The sequence below is a fragment of the Stegodyphus dumicola genome, chromosome 6, assembly GCF_044657685.1.
Source record: "Stegodyphus dumicola isolate Sdum_Otavi_A_Nest chromosome 6, ASM4465768v1".
Classification (NCBI taxonomy): domain Eukaryota; kingdom Metazoa; phylum Arthropoda; class Arachnida; order Araneae; family Eresidae; genus Stegodyphus; species Stegodyphus dumicola.
The window spans coordinates 7,130,606-7,149,518 of NC_140773.1; the positions used below are offsets into that span (position 1 = coordinate 7,130,606).

The 18,913-nt window shown below is 35.2% G+C and overlaps 1 protein-coding gene across 2 annotated transcripts in view; it reads right to left on the reverse strand.

Moving 5' to 3' along the window:
• LOC118201311 (E3 ubiquitin-protein ligase Rnf220-like) overlaps positions 1-18,913 on the reverse strand; it is a 126,359-nt gene that overhangs the window by 11,233 nt on the left and 96,213 nt on the right. For both annotated transcript variants that reach the window (XM_085818024.1, XM_085818026.1), the window contains exons 9-13: positions 18,276-18,366; positions 18,062-18,142; positions 14,390-14,442; positions 14,213-14,273; positions 11,373-11,478 (exon numbers count right to left, since the gene is read on the reverse strand). In XM_085818024.1, the coding sequence (XP_085674150.1) occupies positions 11,373-11,478; positions 14,213-14,273; positions 14,390-14,442; positions 18,062-18,142; positions 18,276-18,366 (392 nt within the window). The remainder of the gene's footprint in view (positions 1-11,372; positions 11,479-14,212; positions 14,274-14,389; positions 14,443-18,061; positions 18,143-18,275; positions 18,367-18,913) is intronic.

Below are 18,913 nucleotides of genomic sequence, written 5' to 3' on the forward strand. Positions count from 1 at the left end.
GGAAAACGGAAGATGAGAAAGGCAGTAAAGATAATTAACATAAAATTACTGGTTAGTAAAACTAAATAAGTCCTTGTATAGTTTTCAGAATTTAAGTGGGAAACACTTTAAAAATAATAAAAGCACTCTTCTAAAACTGCGAATGATATGAAATTACTTGTTTCAAGAAAGCAACTCTAAGATACTCTGTTTAATTTCTTTTTCAGTAGTTAGTCAGTAATAGACATATTCTGCAGATGCTTGCATGATAAAAATTATAAGCTTCTGAAATAAACTGACTAGCAGACTGACAACGTTTGAGTACTATCGTACGTTTTGTCTTTAAGTCATTATATCTGCTAACTACTTAGACCAACAGACTATAGCAAAATAAATCCACTGCTTATTTATTCCTGTACTTTTAAAATGACATTGCTTTTTTAGATCCTATACTTGTTATTAGTTTGGTATCTCCAGATATTGGCATTACACTTCAATATCTAAAATGCTACCATTTGCAGACGTATTCAGGTAGTCTGGTAACATTGAAAGTTCAGACTGGCTTTTGCAACGAAACTTCTGCTTCTGGAGAACTACACAAACAGCATCTGCTTTCTGCAAGATATTAGCTACATCCGAATTAGCTTCATGAGAAATATTCAGAAAGACAACGCTTACTAACTCCTAAAAACTGCAGTTTATCTGTCCTAAATCGGGCAAAGAAAAGTTAGTATAAAATTTTGAGGAAGTAATTTCAGTTTTATTATTGATCGTCTATTCTTACTTAGGTTTTCTTCATTATTTTTACATTGATAGGTTTTGTAATGTTTACAGATGCGCTATATATTTACATATTCGAATTTTTTTTTTATTCCCCTCTTGAATATTTTCAGATTATGAAAATAAGTTAACTAAAGTTTATGCTAATTTGAAAATTCTAAAATAAGAAAATCGACAATTATCATCTATTATTTAATATTTATGTTCTAGACCCATTAGGTTTATTGGAAGCAGAAAAGATGAAAAATTAGCAACCGCCTTCGCCGGGAATCGAACCATGGACCTCTGGAATACCGGCCCAGCGTGCTACCGTTACACCACGAAGGCACGCTAGGGAAGTGGGGAGAAATACCTTATATACTCCCCTTTTTAAAGGGTGACTAGGGTTTTAGGGGACCTAGTCGCCAAATCCTGGGTGGGGAGAATCATCATTCGCAACCCTTTTAGTTCGGGCGCCACTGTAGAGACATTAGGTATATTTTTGGATGTAGAAAAGATGAAAAATATGCAACCGCCTTCGCCGGAAATAGAACCATGGACTTCTGGAATACCGGCCCAGCGTGCTACCGTTACACCACGAAGGCATTCTAGGGAAGTGGGAGAAATACCTTATATACTCCCCTTTTTAAAGGGCGACTAGGGTTTTAGGGGACCTAGTCGCCAAATCCTGGGTGGGGAGAATCATCATTCGCAACCCTTTTAGTTCGGGCGCCACTGTAGAGACATTAGGTATATTTTTGGATGTAGAAAAGATGAAAAATATGCAACCGCCTTCGCCGGAAATAGAACCATGGACTTCTGGAATACCGGCCCAGCGTGCTACCGTTACACCATGAAGGCATTCTAGGGAAGTGGGAGAAATACCTTATATACTCCCCTTTTTAAAGGGCGACTAGGGTTTTAGGGGACCTAGTCGCCAAATCCTGGGTGGGGAGAATCATCATTCGCAACCCTTTTAGTTCGGGCGCCACTGTAGAGACATTAGGTATATTTTTGGATGCAGAAAAAATAAAAAATATGCAACCGCCTTCGCCGGAAATCGAACGACGGATCTCTGGAATACCGGCCCAGCGTGCTATCGTTACACCACGAAGGCACGCTAGGGAAGTGGGAGAAATACCTTATATACTCTCCTTTTTAAAGGGTGACTAGGGTTTTAGGGGACCTAGTCGCCAAATCCTGAGTGGGGAGAATTATCATTCGCAACCCTTTTAGTTCGGGCGCCACTTTAGAAACATTAGGTATATTTTTGGATGCAGAAAAGATGAAAAATATGCAACCGCCTTCGCCGGGAATCGAACCACGGACCTCTGGAATACCGGCCCAGCGTGCAGAACCACTACACCACGAAGGATGCTAGGGAAGTGGGAGAAGTACCTTATAATGTAACCAAAAACCTTACATTTCACCCTGTAAATGAGATTTTTATTATTATAAACGCTTCAAATAGTTTTTTGGGGTGTCATAATTTGTACATTCTTAAAAAACCTTTAAAGAATTTCGGTAGATAAAATTATATAAAAATCATAATGTAGATCTTCGTTGCTTCCAAAATAGGCCATTTGTCAATTTTAAAAAACCGGAACGCTTCAGTAGATGCAAAAAAATATCAATAAGTTTACAAGGATTTTTACGAATATTGCCCATTATTTGCGCAAGTTTGTAATCTTTCTACCATATATGATATTATGCACGTGGCCAAGTTTTCTTAGGTCCAACTGAACACAGCTTTAATTTTAAAAATGGGGAACTTTACGAATTTCTCCTCTATTTTTCGGCTTTTTAATTTTAAATATACAACTTTCTTGATTTTTAAATATTCAGCGTCTTTCCGACATAACAAACAGCCTTCAATGGTAATTAGTTTGATATAAAAATAATTGCTAATGATTTCCAATGAATGAATTCAACTCTGCAAGAATTCTGAGCTTAGATTAACTTCAAATTGACTTGAGTTGCCTATGAGGCTTTCTCTAAATCACAATAAATAACACCTAGTGATGATATGTATTGCTATTTCTGAAGTGCTAATGAGTTCTTGAACGCACCGTTCTACCTTACTCAAATACAACTCAAAATTTACACACGTTAATCTGAGTTCGTAAATGAGGACTTGAAAGACATACACTTTTACAACCTCAGACTTTTCCCAGCAATCTATCAAATAACGTCACGCCCACTTTTTCATCCTTGGCCGTAAATCCGTCATTCACTTGTTATCTCATTCACCACTTTAGAAGGTCAAAGGGAAGTGGTAGCTAAAGTTAAAGATAAATGAAAGTATTGTCCAGGTCGGTGGGAGCAAATGAGTTGTAGGTAACAAGGGTGGTTGATGGACTAGGCAAAAAGATTTATCGACTTCGGGAAACGTCAACTGCGGTGGTCTATCTGCAGCCAGTCGCGCAGTGTTCGTTAAGCTACTACGCTTTGTTGCCCTTGAAGAAGACACCCCCAGATACGTTGCTTAAGGTTGATTAGGGGGTTTTAAAAAGTGAAGCTGCTTCCTTATTGCCGCACCTTATTTCAGATATAAGTTTGTCCGGCTTTACAGGAAATTGAATAGAACCTAGTTCATTTCCTAATCTTCATATATCAAAGTCTCCCCCTAAAAAAGGAAAGGGGAAAGAAAGAAACTGATATTCTGCCTTGATCTTTTTTTCCTTCTTTGTCCTTTTAAAAATAGATCAACAGGAATTTTTTATTAGTTAATTCGTGTCATAAATTCTTTTAGGGACACAAAATTGAATGAAATAAAAATGAAAAAGAAAAAATCTAAAAGCCTTCAAAATTTACATTACGCCCAAAGAAGCTTTTTTTTTTTTTTTTTAACCACTTGCGCTACGACTAAACTTCACGGTTGCGGTGCCATGCGCTACAATATAACAAGCGGTAAAGTGTCTCATTTACGCCGCTTCGCGTCTGCGAGTGCAATCCAGAGCTGTAACTCGAGAAATAAACAATCTCGTTGTTAGGCGACGTGAGCACCCGTTATTCTCATTTTTGCGATAAATGCCTATCGACGTGGTGTTCACGTTGCTCGCGGTTTCAGACAAAAGTATCTCGACGTGCGTGACACGTCTTTTTAGCGCAAGTGGTTAATATTTTCTGTCTTCATATATTACTATTCAAATCTTTATAAACAAAATTAGTAATAATGCAGAAATTTTAGTAGTTCCTTTCTTTTCTTTTTTTTTTTTTTAATTTTTTAATTTTTTCTTTTTTTTATTTATTTATTTTTATTTTAAAAGAATATAATACGGCTAACGCGATTTTAGCGTGTATGGAATAAAAATATAAAAGTGTACTCCCTTACAATGCTACAAACCTGTAGTGCCATCTAGGTGCAAACCGAAGCATAAAATATAAATATTACAATATTCTTAGCCTAAACGGAGAAAAAGCGGAATCTGTATTGAAAATAAGATAAAAAAACTTACGCACGACTATTTTCACGCGACCCGTATTACGAGACGGATTTCGTGTCCCGTGGAAATCGCGGGTGCCGTACGCGGAGGGTTAAATAGAAACGCAGATGGTGTTGGTGTATTTAATTATGGCAAAGCACACTAGGGCTATCTGCCTAAGGGGAGGGATGCCTTCGTGGAGGACTTTCTAAGGGAAACTGGCTCGTATACACGTTACACATGGGGAAAACCACGAAAACACTCATGCAGCCAGCCCGTTCGCGGGATTTGAACCTCGGACCGAACTACCAGTGTTCAGCGACTTTACCGCTCGGCCGCTGGTGGGCAGAAACGCAGATGAAACAAGAAAAAAAAAAAAAAAAAAAATTACCAATTTCCATTACCAATTGTTGAAATTATAGCTCAAGTAATCGGCAAAAGGACAGAAAATCACATGCTTGAATGTAGGTTACTTTTTTAGAAATTTTTGGTTCTAAAGCGCTTTTCTTCCCCGGGGGCAGGGGGAGCTAAGAACTCTTGCCTCACAAGAATCTTGCAGCAATAGAAAGTGATTACCCGTATGGGAAGAATTAATTGTAGATTGAGTTATCCAGATCACAAAAATTTTCTTTCAAGATCATGAAGATCATTTCAGAAGAAAGATTCGTCAATAATGAAATGAGTTCACTGCAGAGCCTCAGTTTCAAACGATTGAAAAATACGGAAAGAAGCTAATTAGGATACTTTCTTGGCTTTGCAAACAGGGGAAGGAGAAAGAGGGAGAAAGAGAATTCTAAAAATGTATACCACCAGAAACATCTTTTATTAATTACAGTTATATTCCATATTTTCATAAGTTTAAGCTGGATATTTTATAAATTAAATGCATTTTAAAATATAGAAATTAATTAGATTATTTTAAATAGTCTGATATGGCCAACACACGACCTCCCGCCAATCGGAATAGATTCTGTTCTCCTATGATATCCATACGTGTTCACGTACACATTCGTTCTGCTGCTTTGATCTGAAAATATCGTACAGATCGTAGTACCTATGGTCACACAGTGTTCCAGATTCGCAAATCAATGACTTAACAATCACAGAATTTTTAAAAGCAGCTTATCTTCAGAGTTCCCGATAGAGTGCCAAGTGTTGTAATGCATTTCTTTCAGTCTTTCCTCAGTTTATGGTATCGGCATTCGGTTTTCTTAATAAGATGATCACCTTTTTACTTCCTTGTACGAAGTAAAAAGGAAGTATTGTAATAGCGAAAAGATTCAGGCAACATATTTCAACGAAAATATCCATTTTGACCGCTATCGAATGTAATTTAACGATGTTTTTGATTGATATCTGTGCGTAAGGACAGAATAAAAGACACCTTTCCTCCAAAAAATTATAAAACTGCTTTAAAATTAATTCTGAAGAGAATTTTTCGTGGCGTCTGTACGAACGTATGTACGTACGTCTCTCGCATAACTCACAAACGAGTAGCCTCAGAACGTTGAAATTTTGTATATAGGACTGCTATAACATGTAGATGTGCACCTCGTATTTTGGTTGCAATCGACCGCACCAAACGTATATAAATATATTTATATATATATCCACTCTGTTACCCGGCTCAGTGAACTCAGATTCTTTACTCTTATATGTTTGTAAATTGTACATTTTTTTCTTTAAAAATGATTGAATGATATTGTTTTTATCTTCCGGTTAAGGATTTTATGCCTTTAGTAAATCTGCGTGCAATATTTTTAGAATTATCAGCAATTTTAAAGTTGTTTAATAGCCATTCAGCCTGTTTTGAATGGCGGCCATTGATGTTTGTTTACATTTGAAACAGGAGACTAGTGGATTTGTTGCCAATCTAGAGAAACTTAGCTTCGCAACAACAAAGATAACGCATTCATTTATTATTGCCAATTAAATCATGCTTAATTTTTTCTGGAATTTTTTCGAGGAAATAAGCGTTTGAGATTTACTTCGTAATTTTTAATATAGATATTTTGAGTTTTTATGTATTTTTGCCTTCTCGCGAAGTGAGGACTGAATTAATTGAATGAGAAATACTCAATCGTCTGTGAAAAACTGTTTCTTTTTTGTTTTATTTGCTTAATTTCTTTTATACATCGTTCTAGCTTTATTATAGTATTTGAATAGAACATGTGCAACGATTAGATAATTCTTTAAATGATATACATTTTGTGCATTCTGAGTTATGATATGAACGAAATATAATATTGTTAAATAAACCTAGCGCCAGAGTGTCGCTATGCTAAACAAAGTGAACTTTAAGGAATGCATTTATTCTGTTGTGGTTTATGCGCTGTCGACGAAGTAGGTTTAATTCAATCTAATAAGTTTAAATAAAATGCAAGAAAAAATGCGTATAGTTTAATATTCCGTACAAGGAAGTCATGTAGTGTACACATCAGATTTTTTATTTGTCATTTTAGCTTTATTTGTTGAACATTACTTTCTTCACACTCATGATACATAATATTCAACAACAAAATCTTTAAAATCGAGATATCCTTAAAATTCCCAGTACAATGTTAATTGCTCCTACGTATCTTTTTGACAATCGCTGTATTACTCTTTAAAAAAAAATAGATAGCGATAACATCCTTTTATTTGAAAAGTGATTTGACACAAAAGCGCTCATCATTCTCGTTGCATTTGGTATAATTCCAAATGCAACGAGGTTTATAAGCATTTGTTTATTTGGTTTGGCATTTATAAACATTTGGTTAATGCTTATAAATGCTATATATTGTCCTCAATCCCATTTTAAATACAACATTTGAGAATTTTTTTATTATCTTATAATGTATATATTTACAAAAGTCTGTTGGAAGCTGGAAGCTTCAAGTAAAATGTCATTTTTTGAATTTATCAATTTTAGTCAAAAGTTTTTAGTTTAAATACTAAAATTGAAACGTTTTGGATTATATTTCAGTACAGCTATTCATTAAAAACTGTTATGGGCTTCAAGTAAAGTATGACTTCTGGTTGTCCAATTTTACCCAAAATCTAATCAATTCTTTATATGAATGTATAAAGCTTAAACAGAGAAAATAGAAATGTTTAGAAGTTTTATATAAGAGCTATCATGAACGAAAAAACAGTCGCACCCAAAGAGACACATAGAAGTAATTCTAAAAACAGTAAAACGTTTTATTGGGACCGTAATTTTTGCTAATTCACTGAAAACTCAATATGGAATTTTCCGACCGAATACTTTACCTTACTTACTTGTGTAAATAGGATGGCCTGTGTAAATGCCTGTGTAAATGAAGGTACTAAATATCTAAATTAAAACGAATTGCAGTATATGCTTTTAAATTAGTTTGCTAAGATTTTGTAATCTGATAAATTAGATGATTTATATCACGTCGAATGGTAACACTTTGGGAAGGAGCTAATTATTCGTGCAGGGTTGAAGATTTGCAAGGAACTTATGCTTCTCGCATTGGTAATACCTGACAAGCTGTCTGAAGAGTAAAATTTCATTAACTGGGAAATTTTAATCAAATTATCAAAATTTCCTTAGCATTTAATACTTTCTTATATAGAAGTAAAAAATAAAAGTATTTCCTTCACTCTAAACTTGAGAATTATTTGGCGCGGAAAATAAAACTCTTGAAAATCCCAGGAAAAAAAAAAAAAAAAAAAAGGTTAGCAAATGTAAATCTCTGGAAAAATTCTCGTGAACAGTTTTAGCTTTGTAAAGCAATGAAATTTATATTTTTTAAAATTTTTTCTTCATTCAATATTACTGGCAACAGACAAAAGAAAAGTAATTATTATTATTTTTCTCAAAATTTCAGCACAGTTTCTGTATTTATAATTAAATTAGATTTAGGCAAAATAATCAGAGCATATGACTTTAGATTATAATCATTTCCTTCAAGAAATAGCTAGGTACAAACTCGAACATGGATTTAACCGCTACGACGACGAATACCGCCAGAAGTTTTGGTTGCCCTATCAACCAGTAGATTATGAAGCTTTGAGACTGAAAACTCTGCGGCAGAATTGGATTCCATGCAAATCAGACGGAAAGAGCACAAAAATCACGCTGGGAGAAGGTAACCCTTTACCTAAATCTTTGGTACCGTCCGAAAAACCGACTCATTTCATTTACAAAGGCCACGTTCGCGGAATTGGAGATGCGATACCACGCTACATCAACCGAGGACCACCCCTGGCCAAAGAGTTTCAAGGAGCTCGACTGGCCCCCTATTATAATATGGGACCGTTTTATCCCCGGTACATGCCGGATAAAACAGCTAATTATCTGATGAGACGGGAAGCTCCAGGTCACAGTCAATGCGTGAGTGTCTATAAATCTTCAGCTACTTTGTGGAGAGACTTAATCAACTCCGACTTGGATAATAGAACTATTTCTGGGGTCTATTGTTATTATCATCCGCTGACTGCTTCAGCAGAAGAGAGATTCAACGACAGGTGGACCCAAGAGAGGAAACTACTGAATCAAAAGAAGTACTTCGAGGAATTTTGTCAGCTGCATAGCTTGCCGTCAAGGTTATTCGTTCCCAACTGGATAGATGAACAATTGATTTTTCCGCGTGCAAATCATGCAAACACATGTCTTAGTAATAATTAGAAAGTCAGATAAGTCTTCAATAGCATCGACAATGTTATAAAATGTCTTTTCAACTACAGATTCAAGCAAACATTCCCATGCTGAATGCCGAAAACAGCTGCGTCGGAGAACTCTTATATTTAACACATCAGGATTAAAGTTCATAACAAAGATCAAATGTAGTTTGGAAACAAAATGTAGCGCTATTCAAATATACCTTTGAATAATTACATTTCGCGACTAAATTTATACATAATAATGTATTTGAAAACTGGTACCATACGTTATTTAAATTATCTCAAAGGAAAAAAGTACCAAAGTGAAACATTATTCAAGGGGAAAAGTACTTTCATTCCCACATATATAGTAATATTTCCTGACACTAACTAGGTAGAATATAAACACGAAAGTATTACGGAAATTTAAAGCATTACATAATCCCGACACAACTGAAGAGCTACCCTGCTTGATTCTATCAGAATCAACGTTACTTCTAAACTGAAGACGTGCGTGGTTAGGCCCAAATTGTTATGAAGATATTTTTAAATTTAACTCACACATTTTGTCTCAGGACACCAACATAGATGCACGTGTTAGCAGCAGTGCAGTGTTCTGCAAAGTTGCGCAAGTGTTTTCTTTGTCAGAGCATTTCTCACTGAAATATACGGTGTTGAAAGCATTCTTCTACAGGCTGTCCTCTGCACATGTAAGTTACTAGTTATTGCTCTACTCGTAGAGCAATAACTCAGTAAAGCAACAACTCTAGTAGAACAATAACTCACTTTCATCAGTTATTGCTTTACGAGTAGAGCAATAACGCAGCATTTCTCACTGAAATATACGGTGTTGAAAGCATTCTTCTACAGGCTGTCCTCTGCACATGTAAGTTACTAGTTATTGCTCTACGTGTCCTCTGCACATGTAATTTACTAGTTATTGCTCTGCTCTAGAGCAATAACTCTAGTAGAGCAATAATTCTAGTAGAGCAATAACTCACTTTCATCAGTTATTGCTTTACGAGTAGAGCAATAACGCAGTAGAGCAATAACTCACTTTTATTAGTTATAACTAGTGAAAGGTCTCAGGTTCGATTCCGGAAAACGGAATGATTGGTTCCAAAAGCTTCTTTTTTCGGAAAACCTAATTAATCTACTATATGCTCGAAATAATATGTAGCGGATAATAAGTTACTGCGATCTTGATTTTACTGATTCGGTCTCGACTCTTTCCTTGAATTGAGAAGAAACGGAGATATAAAAATTACACGAATCTCAAGTATTACGGAACTTTAAATTTCCGTAATACTTGTGATTCGTGCTTATATTCTACCTAGTTAGTGTTAGTAAATGTTATTAAAAGCATTCCTCCGTGCTGCTTTGTGATGTGTTAATGTTCTTATTTTAAATGCTAGTTTAATTTACATAACTAGATGAATTTAACTACAAACTGCTGGGAAATACAGGTAAACTGCTAATAGTACTTCTTGTTAATTATAATTTTTCCTCTTTTCTTTGTTTTTTACCTGTTATTGGATTATCCATAATTTTGGATTAACCGTAAACGTCGCTCGCGGTGTTACCAGCTCAATCAAATTATATGGTGTGATTAAATATCTTCTAAATCAATAAGAACAAGACGTACGGTAATAAAGCAATCATTTCGCGTTTGCAATAAACAGAATATCCTAGTAATTATTTATTAAGATCATATAAGGAAATTTATTATTAGCCTTAAAAATATGAAGATGAAATGAAAGAGGAAATTCAAAGTCAAATAAATGGGCTATAATATGAAGTTCATGAAATCACTAGAAAAAAAAAAAAAAAAAAAAAAAAAAAAAAAAAATGTTCAAAAGAAAACGTAAATCTCATTTGCATTAAATAACAAGTCGTAAATTAATACGTTTCAGTTACTATAATTTCTAATTTCGTTGAAACTTTTAGAAATTAAGCTGCCGTGTTTTCCCCGTGCGTGTTCTCGTGATGTAAGTGGTAACACTTCTGGCTATCAATCGTGAAATGAGTGATCGAATCCTAGAGAGAGCACAGCTCATACTTCACTTTTCTCCCACCTGCAACCTAATCGCCTCTACAAAGCATGCTTTACCAAAACACTTTTTTTAGCCCCTATTTAAATTTTATTTTCCTAGTCATAACATTTTTTATTTATTTATTTGTAAAAATTATTTTATATTAAAATTGCATGTCTAAATTTTTTACTTAAATTGTTCATTCTTAGACGATACTACATGGCAAACATAAATATTAACGAAAAACTCAGCATTCCTTTTGATCTGAATTTCTTTACCAAACACACAAATGCACAAGAACACACTATAAACTGTTATAAAAATAATAAGCTTTAAAGGTATTTCACGTTTAATTTTTGCAATGTAATAAATTAAGAAGAAAAAAGATTATAAATCAACTGTTTATGACATATAATCTTTATTTTGGCTTCTTAATATTTGAACCAAAGACAAAATAATTAATTATCAAAACACAAAAAAATGTGTTAAAGCATATTTAATTACTACAGTTTTATCCACCAGTTTTTGCAGCTTCCATGGAAATTTTATTAAAAATTAAGCTTACCATGCATATGAGGCATTTGATTCCATCTTCCATCTGATCTTTGGGATTGTCGCCATTGGCATCTTTGCCGGGCTTGGAACTCTTCTCCGATGGTGAAATACACTCACTGTAGGGAAAAAAAAAAAAAAAAAAAGGTGCCGTGATAAAAACCGTAACAAACGAAAGCATATTACATTTGGTTTTTAACATTTCAAACTTAAACATTATTGTTAATGCTCAGACGAATTGTTTTATTAGTTCGACGAACTACTTATTTCTTAGGTCTTATGGACGTTCTTATTGTCTTCCCTAGGTGCAATATAAATAGGTGTCAGTTCTCTTTAGCAAGAACTCTATTGCGTACTTTGCACTAATCTATTAAACAAACCAGCGACTGCAATAACGTATAGATAGAAACGATATCGCTCTACAATACAATACTCAAGAGGTAACGCCGGGAGACTTAATTTGGTAAATTTTTATGAATTTTTTAAAAAATTACAAAAAATGACCTTGCCTTAAAAAAAAACTTATTTTTATAATCAATACTTAGAGAAAATGTTTTTGATAAAATGCGTGTAGCATCTGGTTTAAATTACCATGAAAATATTTTGCACTTTTTTGAGGAATTATTCCATCATTCGCATATGCGCTGTTGTAGTGTGAATGGTTGACTCATCTAACTAGCTGCTAGATGATCCTGACAACAACGCAATTTATTTTTTGATGGTTCTTGGTCAAAAAGACCAGTCGTCTCTACAGTGGCACACGGACTAAAATGTTGAAGATAACTAGTCACCACTTGATTTGGTGGACTAGACTCATACTTCTCCCGTTCCCCCTTTAAGTACGTGAGAATATAAATATTTATTATATTTCTCCGTACGCTCTCTTGTGGTGTAACATCCTGCTAGCGATACGGTTCAAGTATCCGTGTTCCGGATCCTGGAGAAAGTATAGTTTCACGTTTTTCGTTTTGAAAACCCAGTCACCCCTTCAGTACTGTAGAGAATCTTAAGCCCCCCTCCATCATTGGAGACGGGGGATGTAAGAAATCAACCCTGCACTTGCCAGGTCATCCGAACCACGGATTTTTCATTCGCTAGTAAAACAGATTAACCGTTAAGATTAGAATGAAATACTTAACCCTTTGCGGCACAGTGTGTCCGGTCTGGACACACCTAAAAATTTCCTTCGGTACGCACAGAAAAATTGAATGAAAAAAGATTTATAGGTTACTAAAGGTTACTTTGAAACTTCTTTATTTATAGTAGATGGCAGATCAACATAAACTAGTCCATATATTTTAAGACTCTCATTTTTCAAAGAAATCTTTCAGATTTTTTTAGGGTATAAAAGGAATTCTTTGAAAAGAAATTTCTATGTTATTTTTTTGGCTGTATGCTAATCTTCTTATTCTATATTAGTTTTAAATTTTTACCTTGAAATCTTGCTTAAAATCAAACGGCGAATTCTAGGTGAACCGAGAGTCTTTATTCTTTGTTTCTACGCATCTCGTCGGTCAGTTCATTGACAACAATGCTCGTTTCAGCACTCTTTTCTAAGCTCTATTCAATCAGTGTGCCCACTTAGGCACCCCCACAGAATTAAAACGATAAGCGCTATCTTCACAAAATTTTACTTGCGTACTCCTCTATGCCTAATTAGAGTGCCTAACTTTTTTTTTATCAAAACTTCGACTTTAAAAGGTAGCGTGCCGGAAAGGGTTAATCAAAAAGAAATGAAACTGCAAAAATTTACGCTCTTCCACTAAGTACTCTGGACAAGAAAATGCTCACGGAATCATAAAAGTATCTGAGACAATAAGGGGTATCTTCAAAATATGCATAAGTATCTTCAAATATCTGAGACATTTGAAGCACGGATTTTAGAAGTATAGCCACTCGTATAAATTAAATTAGTATATTATGAAGGCAAAGCATTTAAAAGTTATTTATCTTACAAGGCATGAGGTTTATGAAGAGACGCTTTGCAAGGAAAAATGGTAAGTGTATACGTTGTTTATAACTAAAACCCTACATAATCAGACCTTTTCAGGCACCAAATAACGAACTCAAGATAAGAAGTTGTATAATAACTGTAAGTATATAAATCGGAGCAAAGTATAAATTTTATTGCATGCAAATGAATACGAATTGAGAAACAATTTTGTAATAATAATTACAACGAACAAAAGTAAAACTTTTAGAATTTATCTTAGGTTCTCCTATAAGTTTTTTCTGTATTATCGATGCAAATTTCACTTAGAATAGATAATATTTACGTCAACTTTCAACACTAAGCTGCCCTACATCATGCTAGATTTTAATCTGCATAAAAGAGAACACTCTTCTAAAACTCGCTATTAAGTGGTGTATTTAATTATGGCAAAGCACACTAGGGCTATCTGCCTAAGGGGAGGGATGCCTTCGTGGAGGACTTTCTAAGGGAAACTGGCTCGTATACACGTTACACATGGGGAAAACCACGAAAACGCCCATGCAGCCAGCCCGTTCGCGGGATTCGAACCTCGGACCGAACTACCAGTGTTCAGCGACTTTACCGCTCGGCCGCTGGTGGGCAACTCGCTATTAAATTTAATTAATTTCCAATGCCATTAATGAAAGGCATATTTTTAAAAAAGCAGTTCCTAATAGATTATTAATTACTCCCGTTCTTAATCACTCCTCTGGAAAGAGATAGATACAAGGTGCTGATAAATTAAATCTTAATTAAATACGTTTATTTTATTTTTATCTTAATTTATAGCTTTATTTTTATAATTAATTCAATAATGTTTTCTTTGTAATTTAATTAACAACTATTCTTAATTATAATTTAATTATTAATTTTATTTTTACCTTGCATCATTATTGCTCACACAGGTACTTGTGACTTCTTGCCCTTCTCCGTTATTGTTTCCTGTGAAAAATGCATAAAATATTTGTAAAATTAAAAAACGGAATCACCATGCAATCCATATTTATTTAGAAATGCAATACATTGCTTGGAAATGCAGAAGAAGTTTATTAACTTACCTCCATTAACTGTCCATTGAGATGATTCAGAATGCCTCTGATAATTCGATTCACTAAAAATTAATGAAATTTATAAATTATGGTGAAAAATGTAGTTTATAATCTTTTAAAATAATTTAAGAACTCTTGCAATATATACAAAATAAAACTCAAATTTAATTTGTGAAAAGTTCAAGTAAATATCAACATGTTAAATTTAGACGTATTTGCACATATACCACAGACAGGTCTTCACAATTACTGTTCATGCAGGCATCAATAAAAATGAGAAATAATTTGCAAAGTAAAATAATTCCCAATATTAAGTCCAAATACAAAATCCAACTATAACTTGTTATTTATTTGAAGCTTTCATTTCCAAGTGACAAGCGTGTGAGTAAAGTTTACTTTTTCGGTTATTATATGCATATGCAATTGCTGTTTTACCGACGTTAAATATCTGGTATTTCAATGCAGCACAAAATAGAAATTGTAGCAAAATCTAGTGTTAAAATTATCGTATTAACTTGCTTGAACAATCTAATGTAGACACGACATGACTTCCTTTTACGGCCTGTTAAATTATACGCACTTCTTGTTGCATTTCTTAAATTTACACTCATGTCCATAAATTAAGGATAATTCGGAGTCAAGCGGAAATCGAACTCTAAAATAAATATAGCACCTGTAAAATCACTACACACATCTTCAAGAATCATATGCAAATTTTAGGAAGTAACCAGATGACACCGATGGTACGACACAATGACGAGAGTGTAAGAGAGTGATATTTAAGGAATACAGGCAAAGAAGTAAAATTGTTCGCAGGCGCTATATAAGAATTTCAGTGCAATAACCGAATAGTTATGATACAAAAGACGAATTTGGATGATTTTTTACGTGGTACGATTATCATCCGTCTGGAATGTGGGCGTATCCAACTAGAAGTATCAGACGAACTTGGAATTGCCCAGAGTGTCATCTCCAGGCTTTGGTAACGATTCCAAGATGACGATAAGGTGAGTAGACGTTACAGCACAGGTCGCCCCAGAGTTACAACGCCGAATGAGGACCGGTATTTGGCAGTTACAAGCATCGTAAGTGAATGCCTTCAATCGGAAGATATCACCCGTATGGACTGGCCAGCATTCTCACCGACTTGAATCCAGTAGAGCACGTGTGGGACATGCTTGGCCGACGAGTTGCAGCTCGTCAACCTCCTCCTACATGTCTACCGGAAATTCGGAGAGCATTGCTTTTTGAGTGGTTTAATATCGCCCAAGATCAGATCGATAGTTTGATACTCAGCATGCCTAGGCGTTGTACGGACTGTATTGCATCGTCTGGGAGACATACCATGTATTAGCAATCATACCAACCATGTAATATTGGTTTTTTTGTAAATAGTTTTTTTTTTATTTATTTATTTATTTTTTTTTTTTTTGTAATTTGCTCCAGGGAGAAGAAATCGCTAATTTTTTTAATAATATCAAACATATAGCATCTTTTTTTGCTCTTTACCTTTTGTTTAATAAATAAGCTTTACAAATAAGTCAAATTTGTTTTGCTTCTAACTCTTCCTTTGCCAGATTTTGCATTATCCTTAATTTATGGACATGAGTGTATTTCCTCGAATTATTCTAAATTAATTAATCGATCCTAGGAAATTATCTCCTAGGAAATTCGAAGTGAAATTTAGAACGCAGAAAAGTGTTATTGGGGTCAAAAATGGCAAAATTGATGCATTTTTGAATGCTAATTTGAATGCTAATATACACTGTTGTGAAAAAATAAAAAAAAAAAAAAAAAAAAAAAGTAGAATAAAATATTTATGAAAGTATGAAAGTTAATATGCACTATTGTGGAAAATTAAAAGAAAAACAGTAGAATAAATAATGTATATACATATACACTGACTACCAATAAGTATTTGGACACCTATGCAAATGATGATATCTGCGGTTCTAAGGTACGTCACGGACTCCGCCGGTATATATCGTGTAGGAAACAGCATCGGCTTTAGTCGCATGCAAGATGCCTCGCAGTTCGGAGCTCTCTGATTTCGAGAAAGGTATAATTATCGGGTATCACAAATGTGGCCGATCCTTAAGGGACATATCTAGCGATCCGAAGTACCCAAAATCGACAGTGGCCTATGTGATTAAGAAATGGAATGTGAACGGTGATTGTCGGAATGTGCCCTGAGTCGGTAGACCAACAAAACTGGGGGATAGAGACCGACGAGTGCTGTCCAGAGAAATTCGGAAGAACCGCACCCAACCGATGGCCCTCATCCGCGAGGAGTTTCAACAGGCATCCTGGAGTATTGTTTCAATGAATATTACCCGTAAGGAAGCACATATGCTTGGTTTTCATGGTCGTGCTGCTGCCCATAAGCCTTTGATCACAAAGTCCAACCGCAATGCTCGGTTAATGTGGTGGAAAGCACATCGAAAGTGGACCGTAGAGATCAGTGGAAACGGGTTCTTTGGAGTGACGAATCAAGGTTCACCCTTTACCGTTTGGATGGCAGGGTCTGGGTCTGGCGTCTACCTGGAGAACGTCTCCTGCCAGAATGCATTGTGCCAACAGTCAAGTTCGGCGGAGGTGGAATTATGGTCTGGGGTATTTCTCCTGTTATGGGCTGGGACCTTCGGTCCCTATTCATGGTAAGCTCAACTCCGATGCCTACTGCACTATTTTGGATGACAGTGTGTTTCCTCCGTTGTGGCAGTTTTACGGGTTGGTCCCCTGTTACTTTCAGGACGACAATGCCAGTTGTCATGTTTCGACGTTAACCAAGGCTTGGTATGGTGGCAATGGAGTTCATCGAATGGACTGGTCTGCCCAGAGTCCAGACCTGAACTCTATCGAGAACCTCTGGGACGAGTTGCATCGCCGAATTCAGGGGTGCACTACCCGTGCAAAATCGATGAAGGAACTTCTATGTCTTCTCCAAGCCAAGTGAAAGAAAATACCACTAGCTGTCATACAAAGACTTGTGGAAAGTATGCCCCGGAGGGTCCACGCTGTAATTACCTCTCGTGGAGGCTCTACCAACTATTGATTTTGAATAAAGTTAGTTTTTCTTTTCTATCACCAAGTGTCCAAATACTTATTGGTAGTCAATGTATACGTTTTATACATATATATATATATATACATACACAGACTTTTAATACTGCCTGTTAAAACAAAAAAAGGGAATTGCACAACTAGATATTATAGCAGTCCCATGTACAAAATTTCAGTGTTCTACGGCTAATCGTTTTTTGAGTTATATGAAATATTTACTTATGTACAGATGTCACGAAAAAAAGTCAATTTTGAAATTCATTTCGGAATAAAGCGTTTTTTATTCCGTACGTACGCAGAGACGTCAAGGGAAAACAATAGTCAGAGTGGATTTGGGAAATTTTACTTCTTACAAGGAAGTAGAAAGAAAGAACTATATCAGCTTGGATGAAACATATAAAAATTTCGCAACCGTTTTCGCTAAGGATTTGATGTTGTATGCTTTTATAGTTAAAACATACATGATATTTTATAGAAATATATTCCGAATTTATTTTATAATTATACATTATAGCATCTTTTATCTTTTCAGTGTCTTTGCGCAAATGTAATTTTTCTTAGCTTATCACAAAACATTTTTATTGTTACTAGGTTTGTAAAAGAAATAATATCACGTACTTAGCCTGTATTCTTCTTATTTGATCTTTACTGTCAGCGTTGTCCTCCGTAGAGCACGTTATCACATCAGCTTCCGTATAACTACAGGCACGGTCAAGGAATATTACATTGTTCTGTTTAACGTAGCTATAATATCTGTACGCCATTATTTTTTATAATACTATAAATAAGAGAGAAAAGTTAAATAGATTTTATAACCGATTAAAAAGGATACTGAGGTTGCCCATACGTTGCACTGTCATCTCCGTCAACGTTGAGTTCTTGATTTTCGTCCTCTGCAACTTCAAATTTTCTTGCAGCATATTCTACAGGAAAACAATACATGAATAAGCATAAATTTGAAGAAATTTCATCATCACTATTATAACGTTATCTTATTATATCTATGACTTATCTCACTTATCTTCTAGTGACATCAGATCAAATGCAAGAATTTTATCGTGGCCAACAGGCAATGATTGCGCCTACCATTGGCTTAGACCTTGCGCAGCTTATAAGTGACAGTACGAGCTAGTACACATCCGCCACAGTTTTGAGGGAGAATCCCTGGGTGGATGGATCCGAGGGTTTTCCATGCCTGCTTAACTTCTATCAACGTCGCCAGAGAACGTTTCACTGGCCAGTATTCTAAATTCCCAGTTATACACTTACAAATATCCGCGCATTCGTCGGGTTTCAAAACCAGACCCAAGGCTATGACAGCAGATTTCTTTATCACCGTACTAACAGAGCAACTTCTCATGTTTTACTTTTAGCAACATGTTAAGAAATCGATGTTGGAGATCTGTAGAATAAAAATTATGGGAAACATGTTGTATTTAATCTCGCGGTAAGTTGGTTGCAATTCAGTGC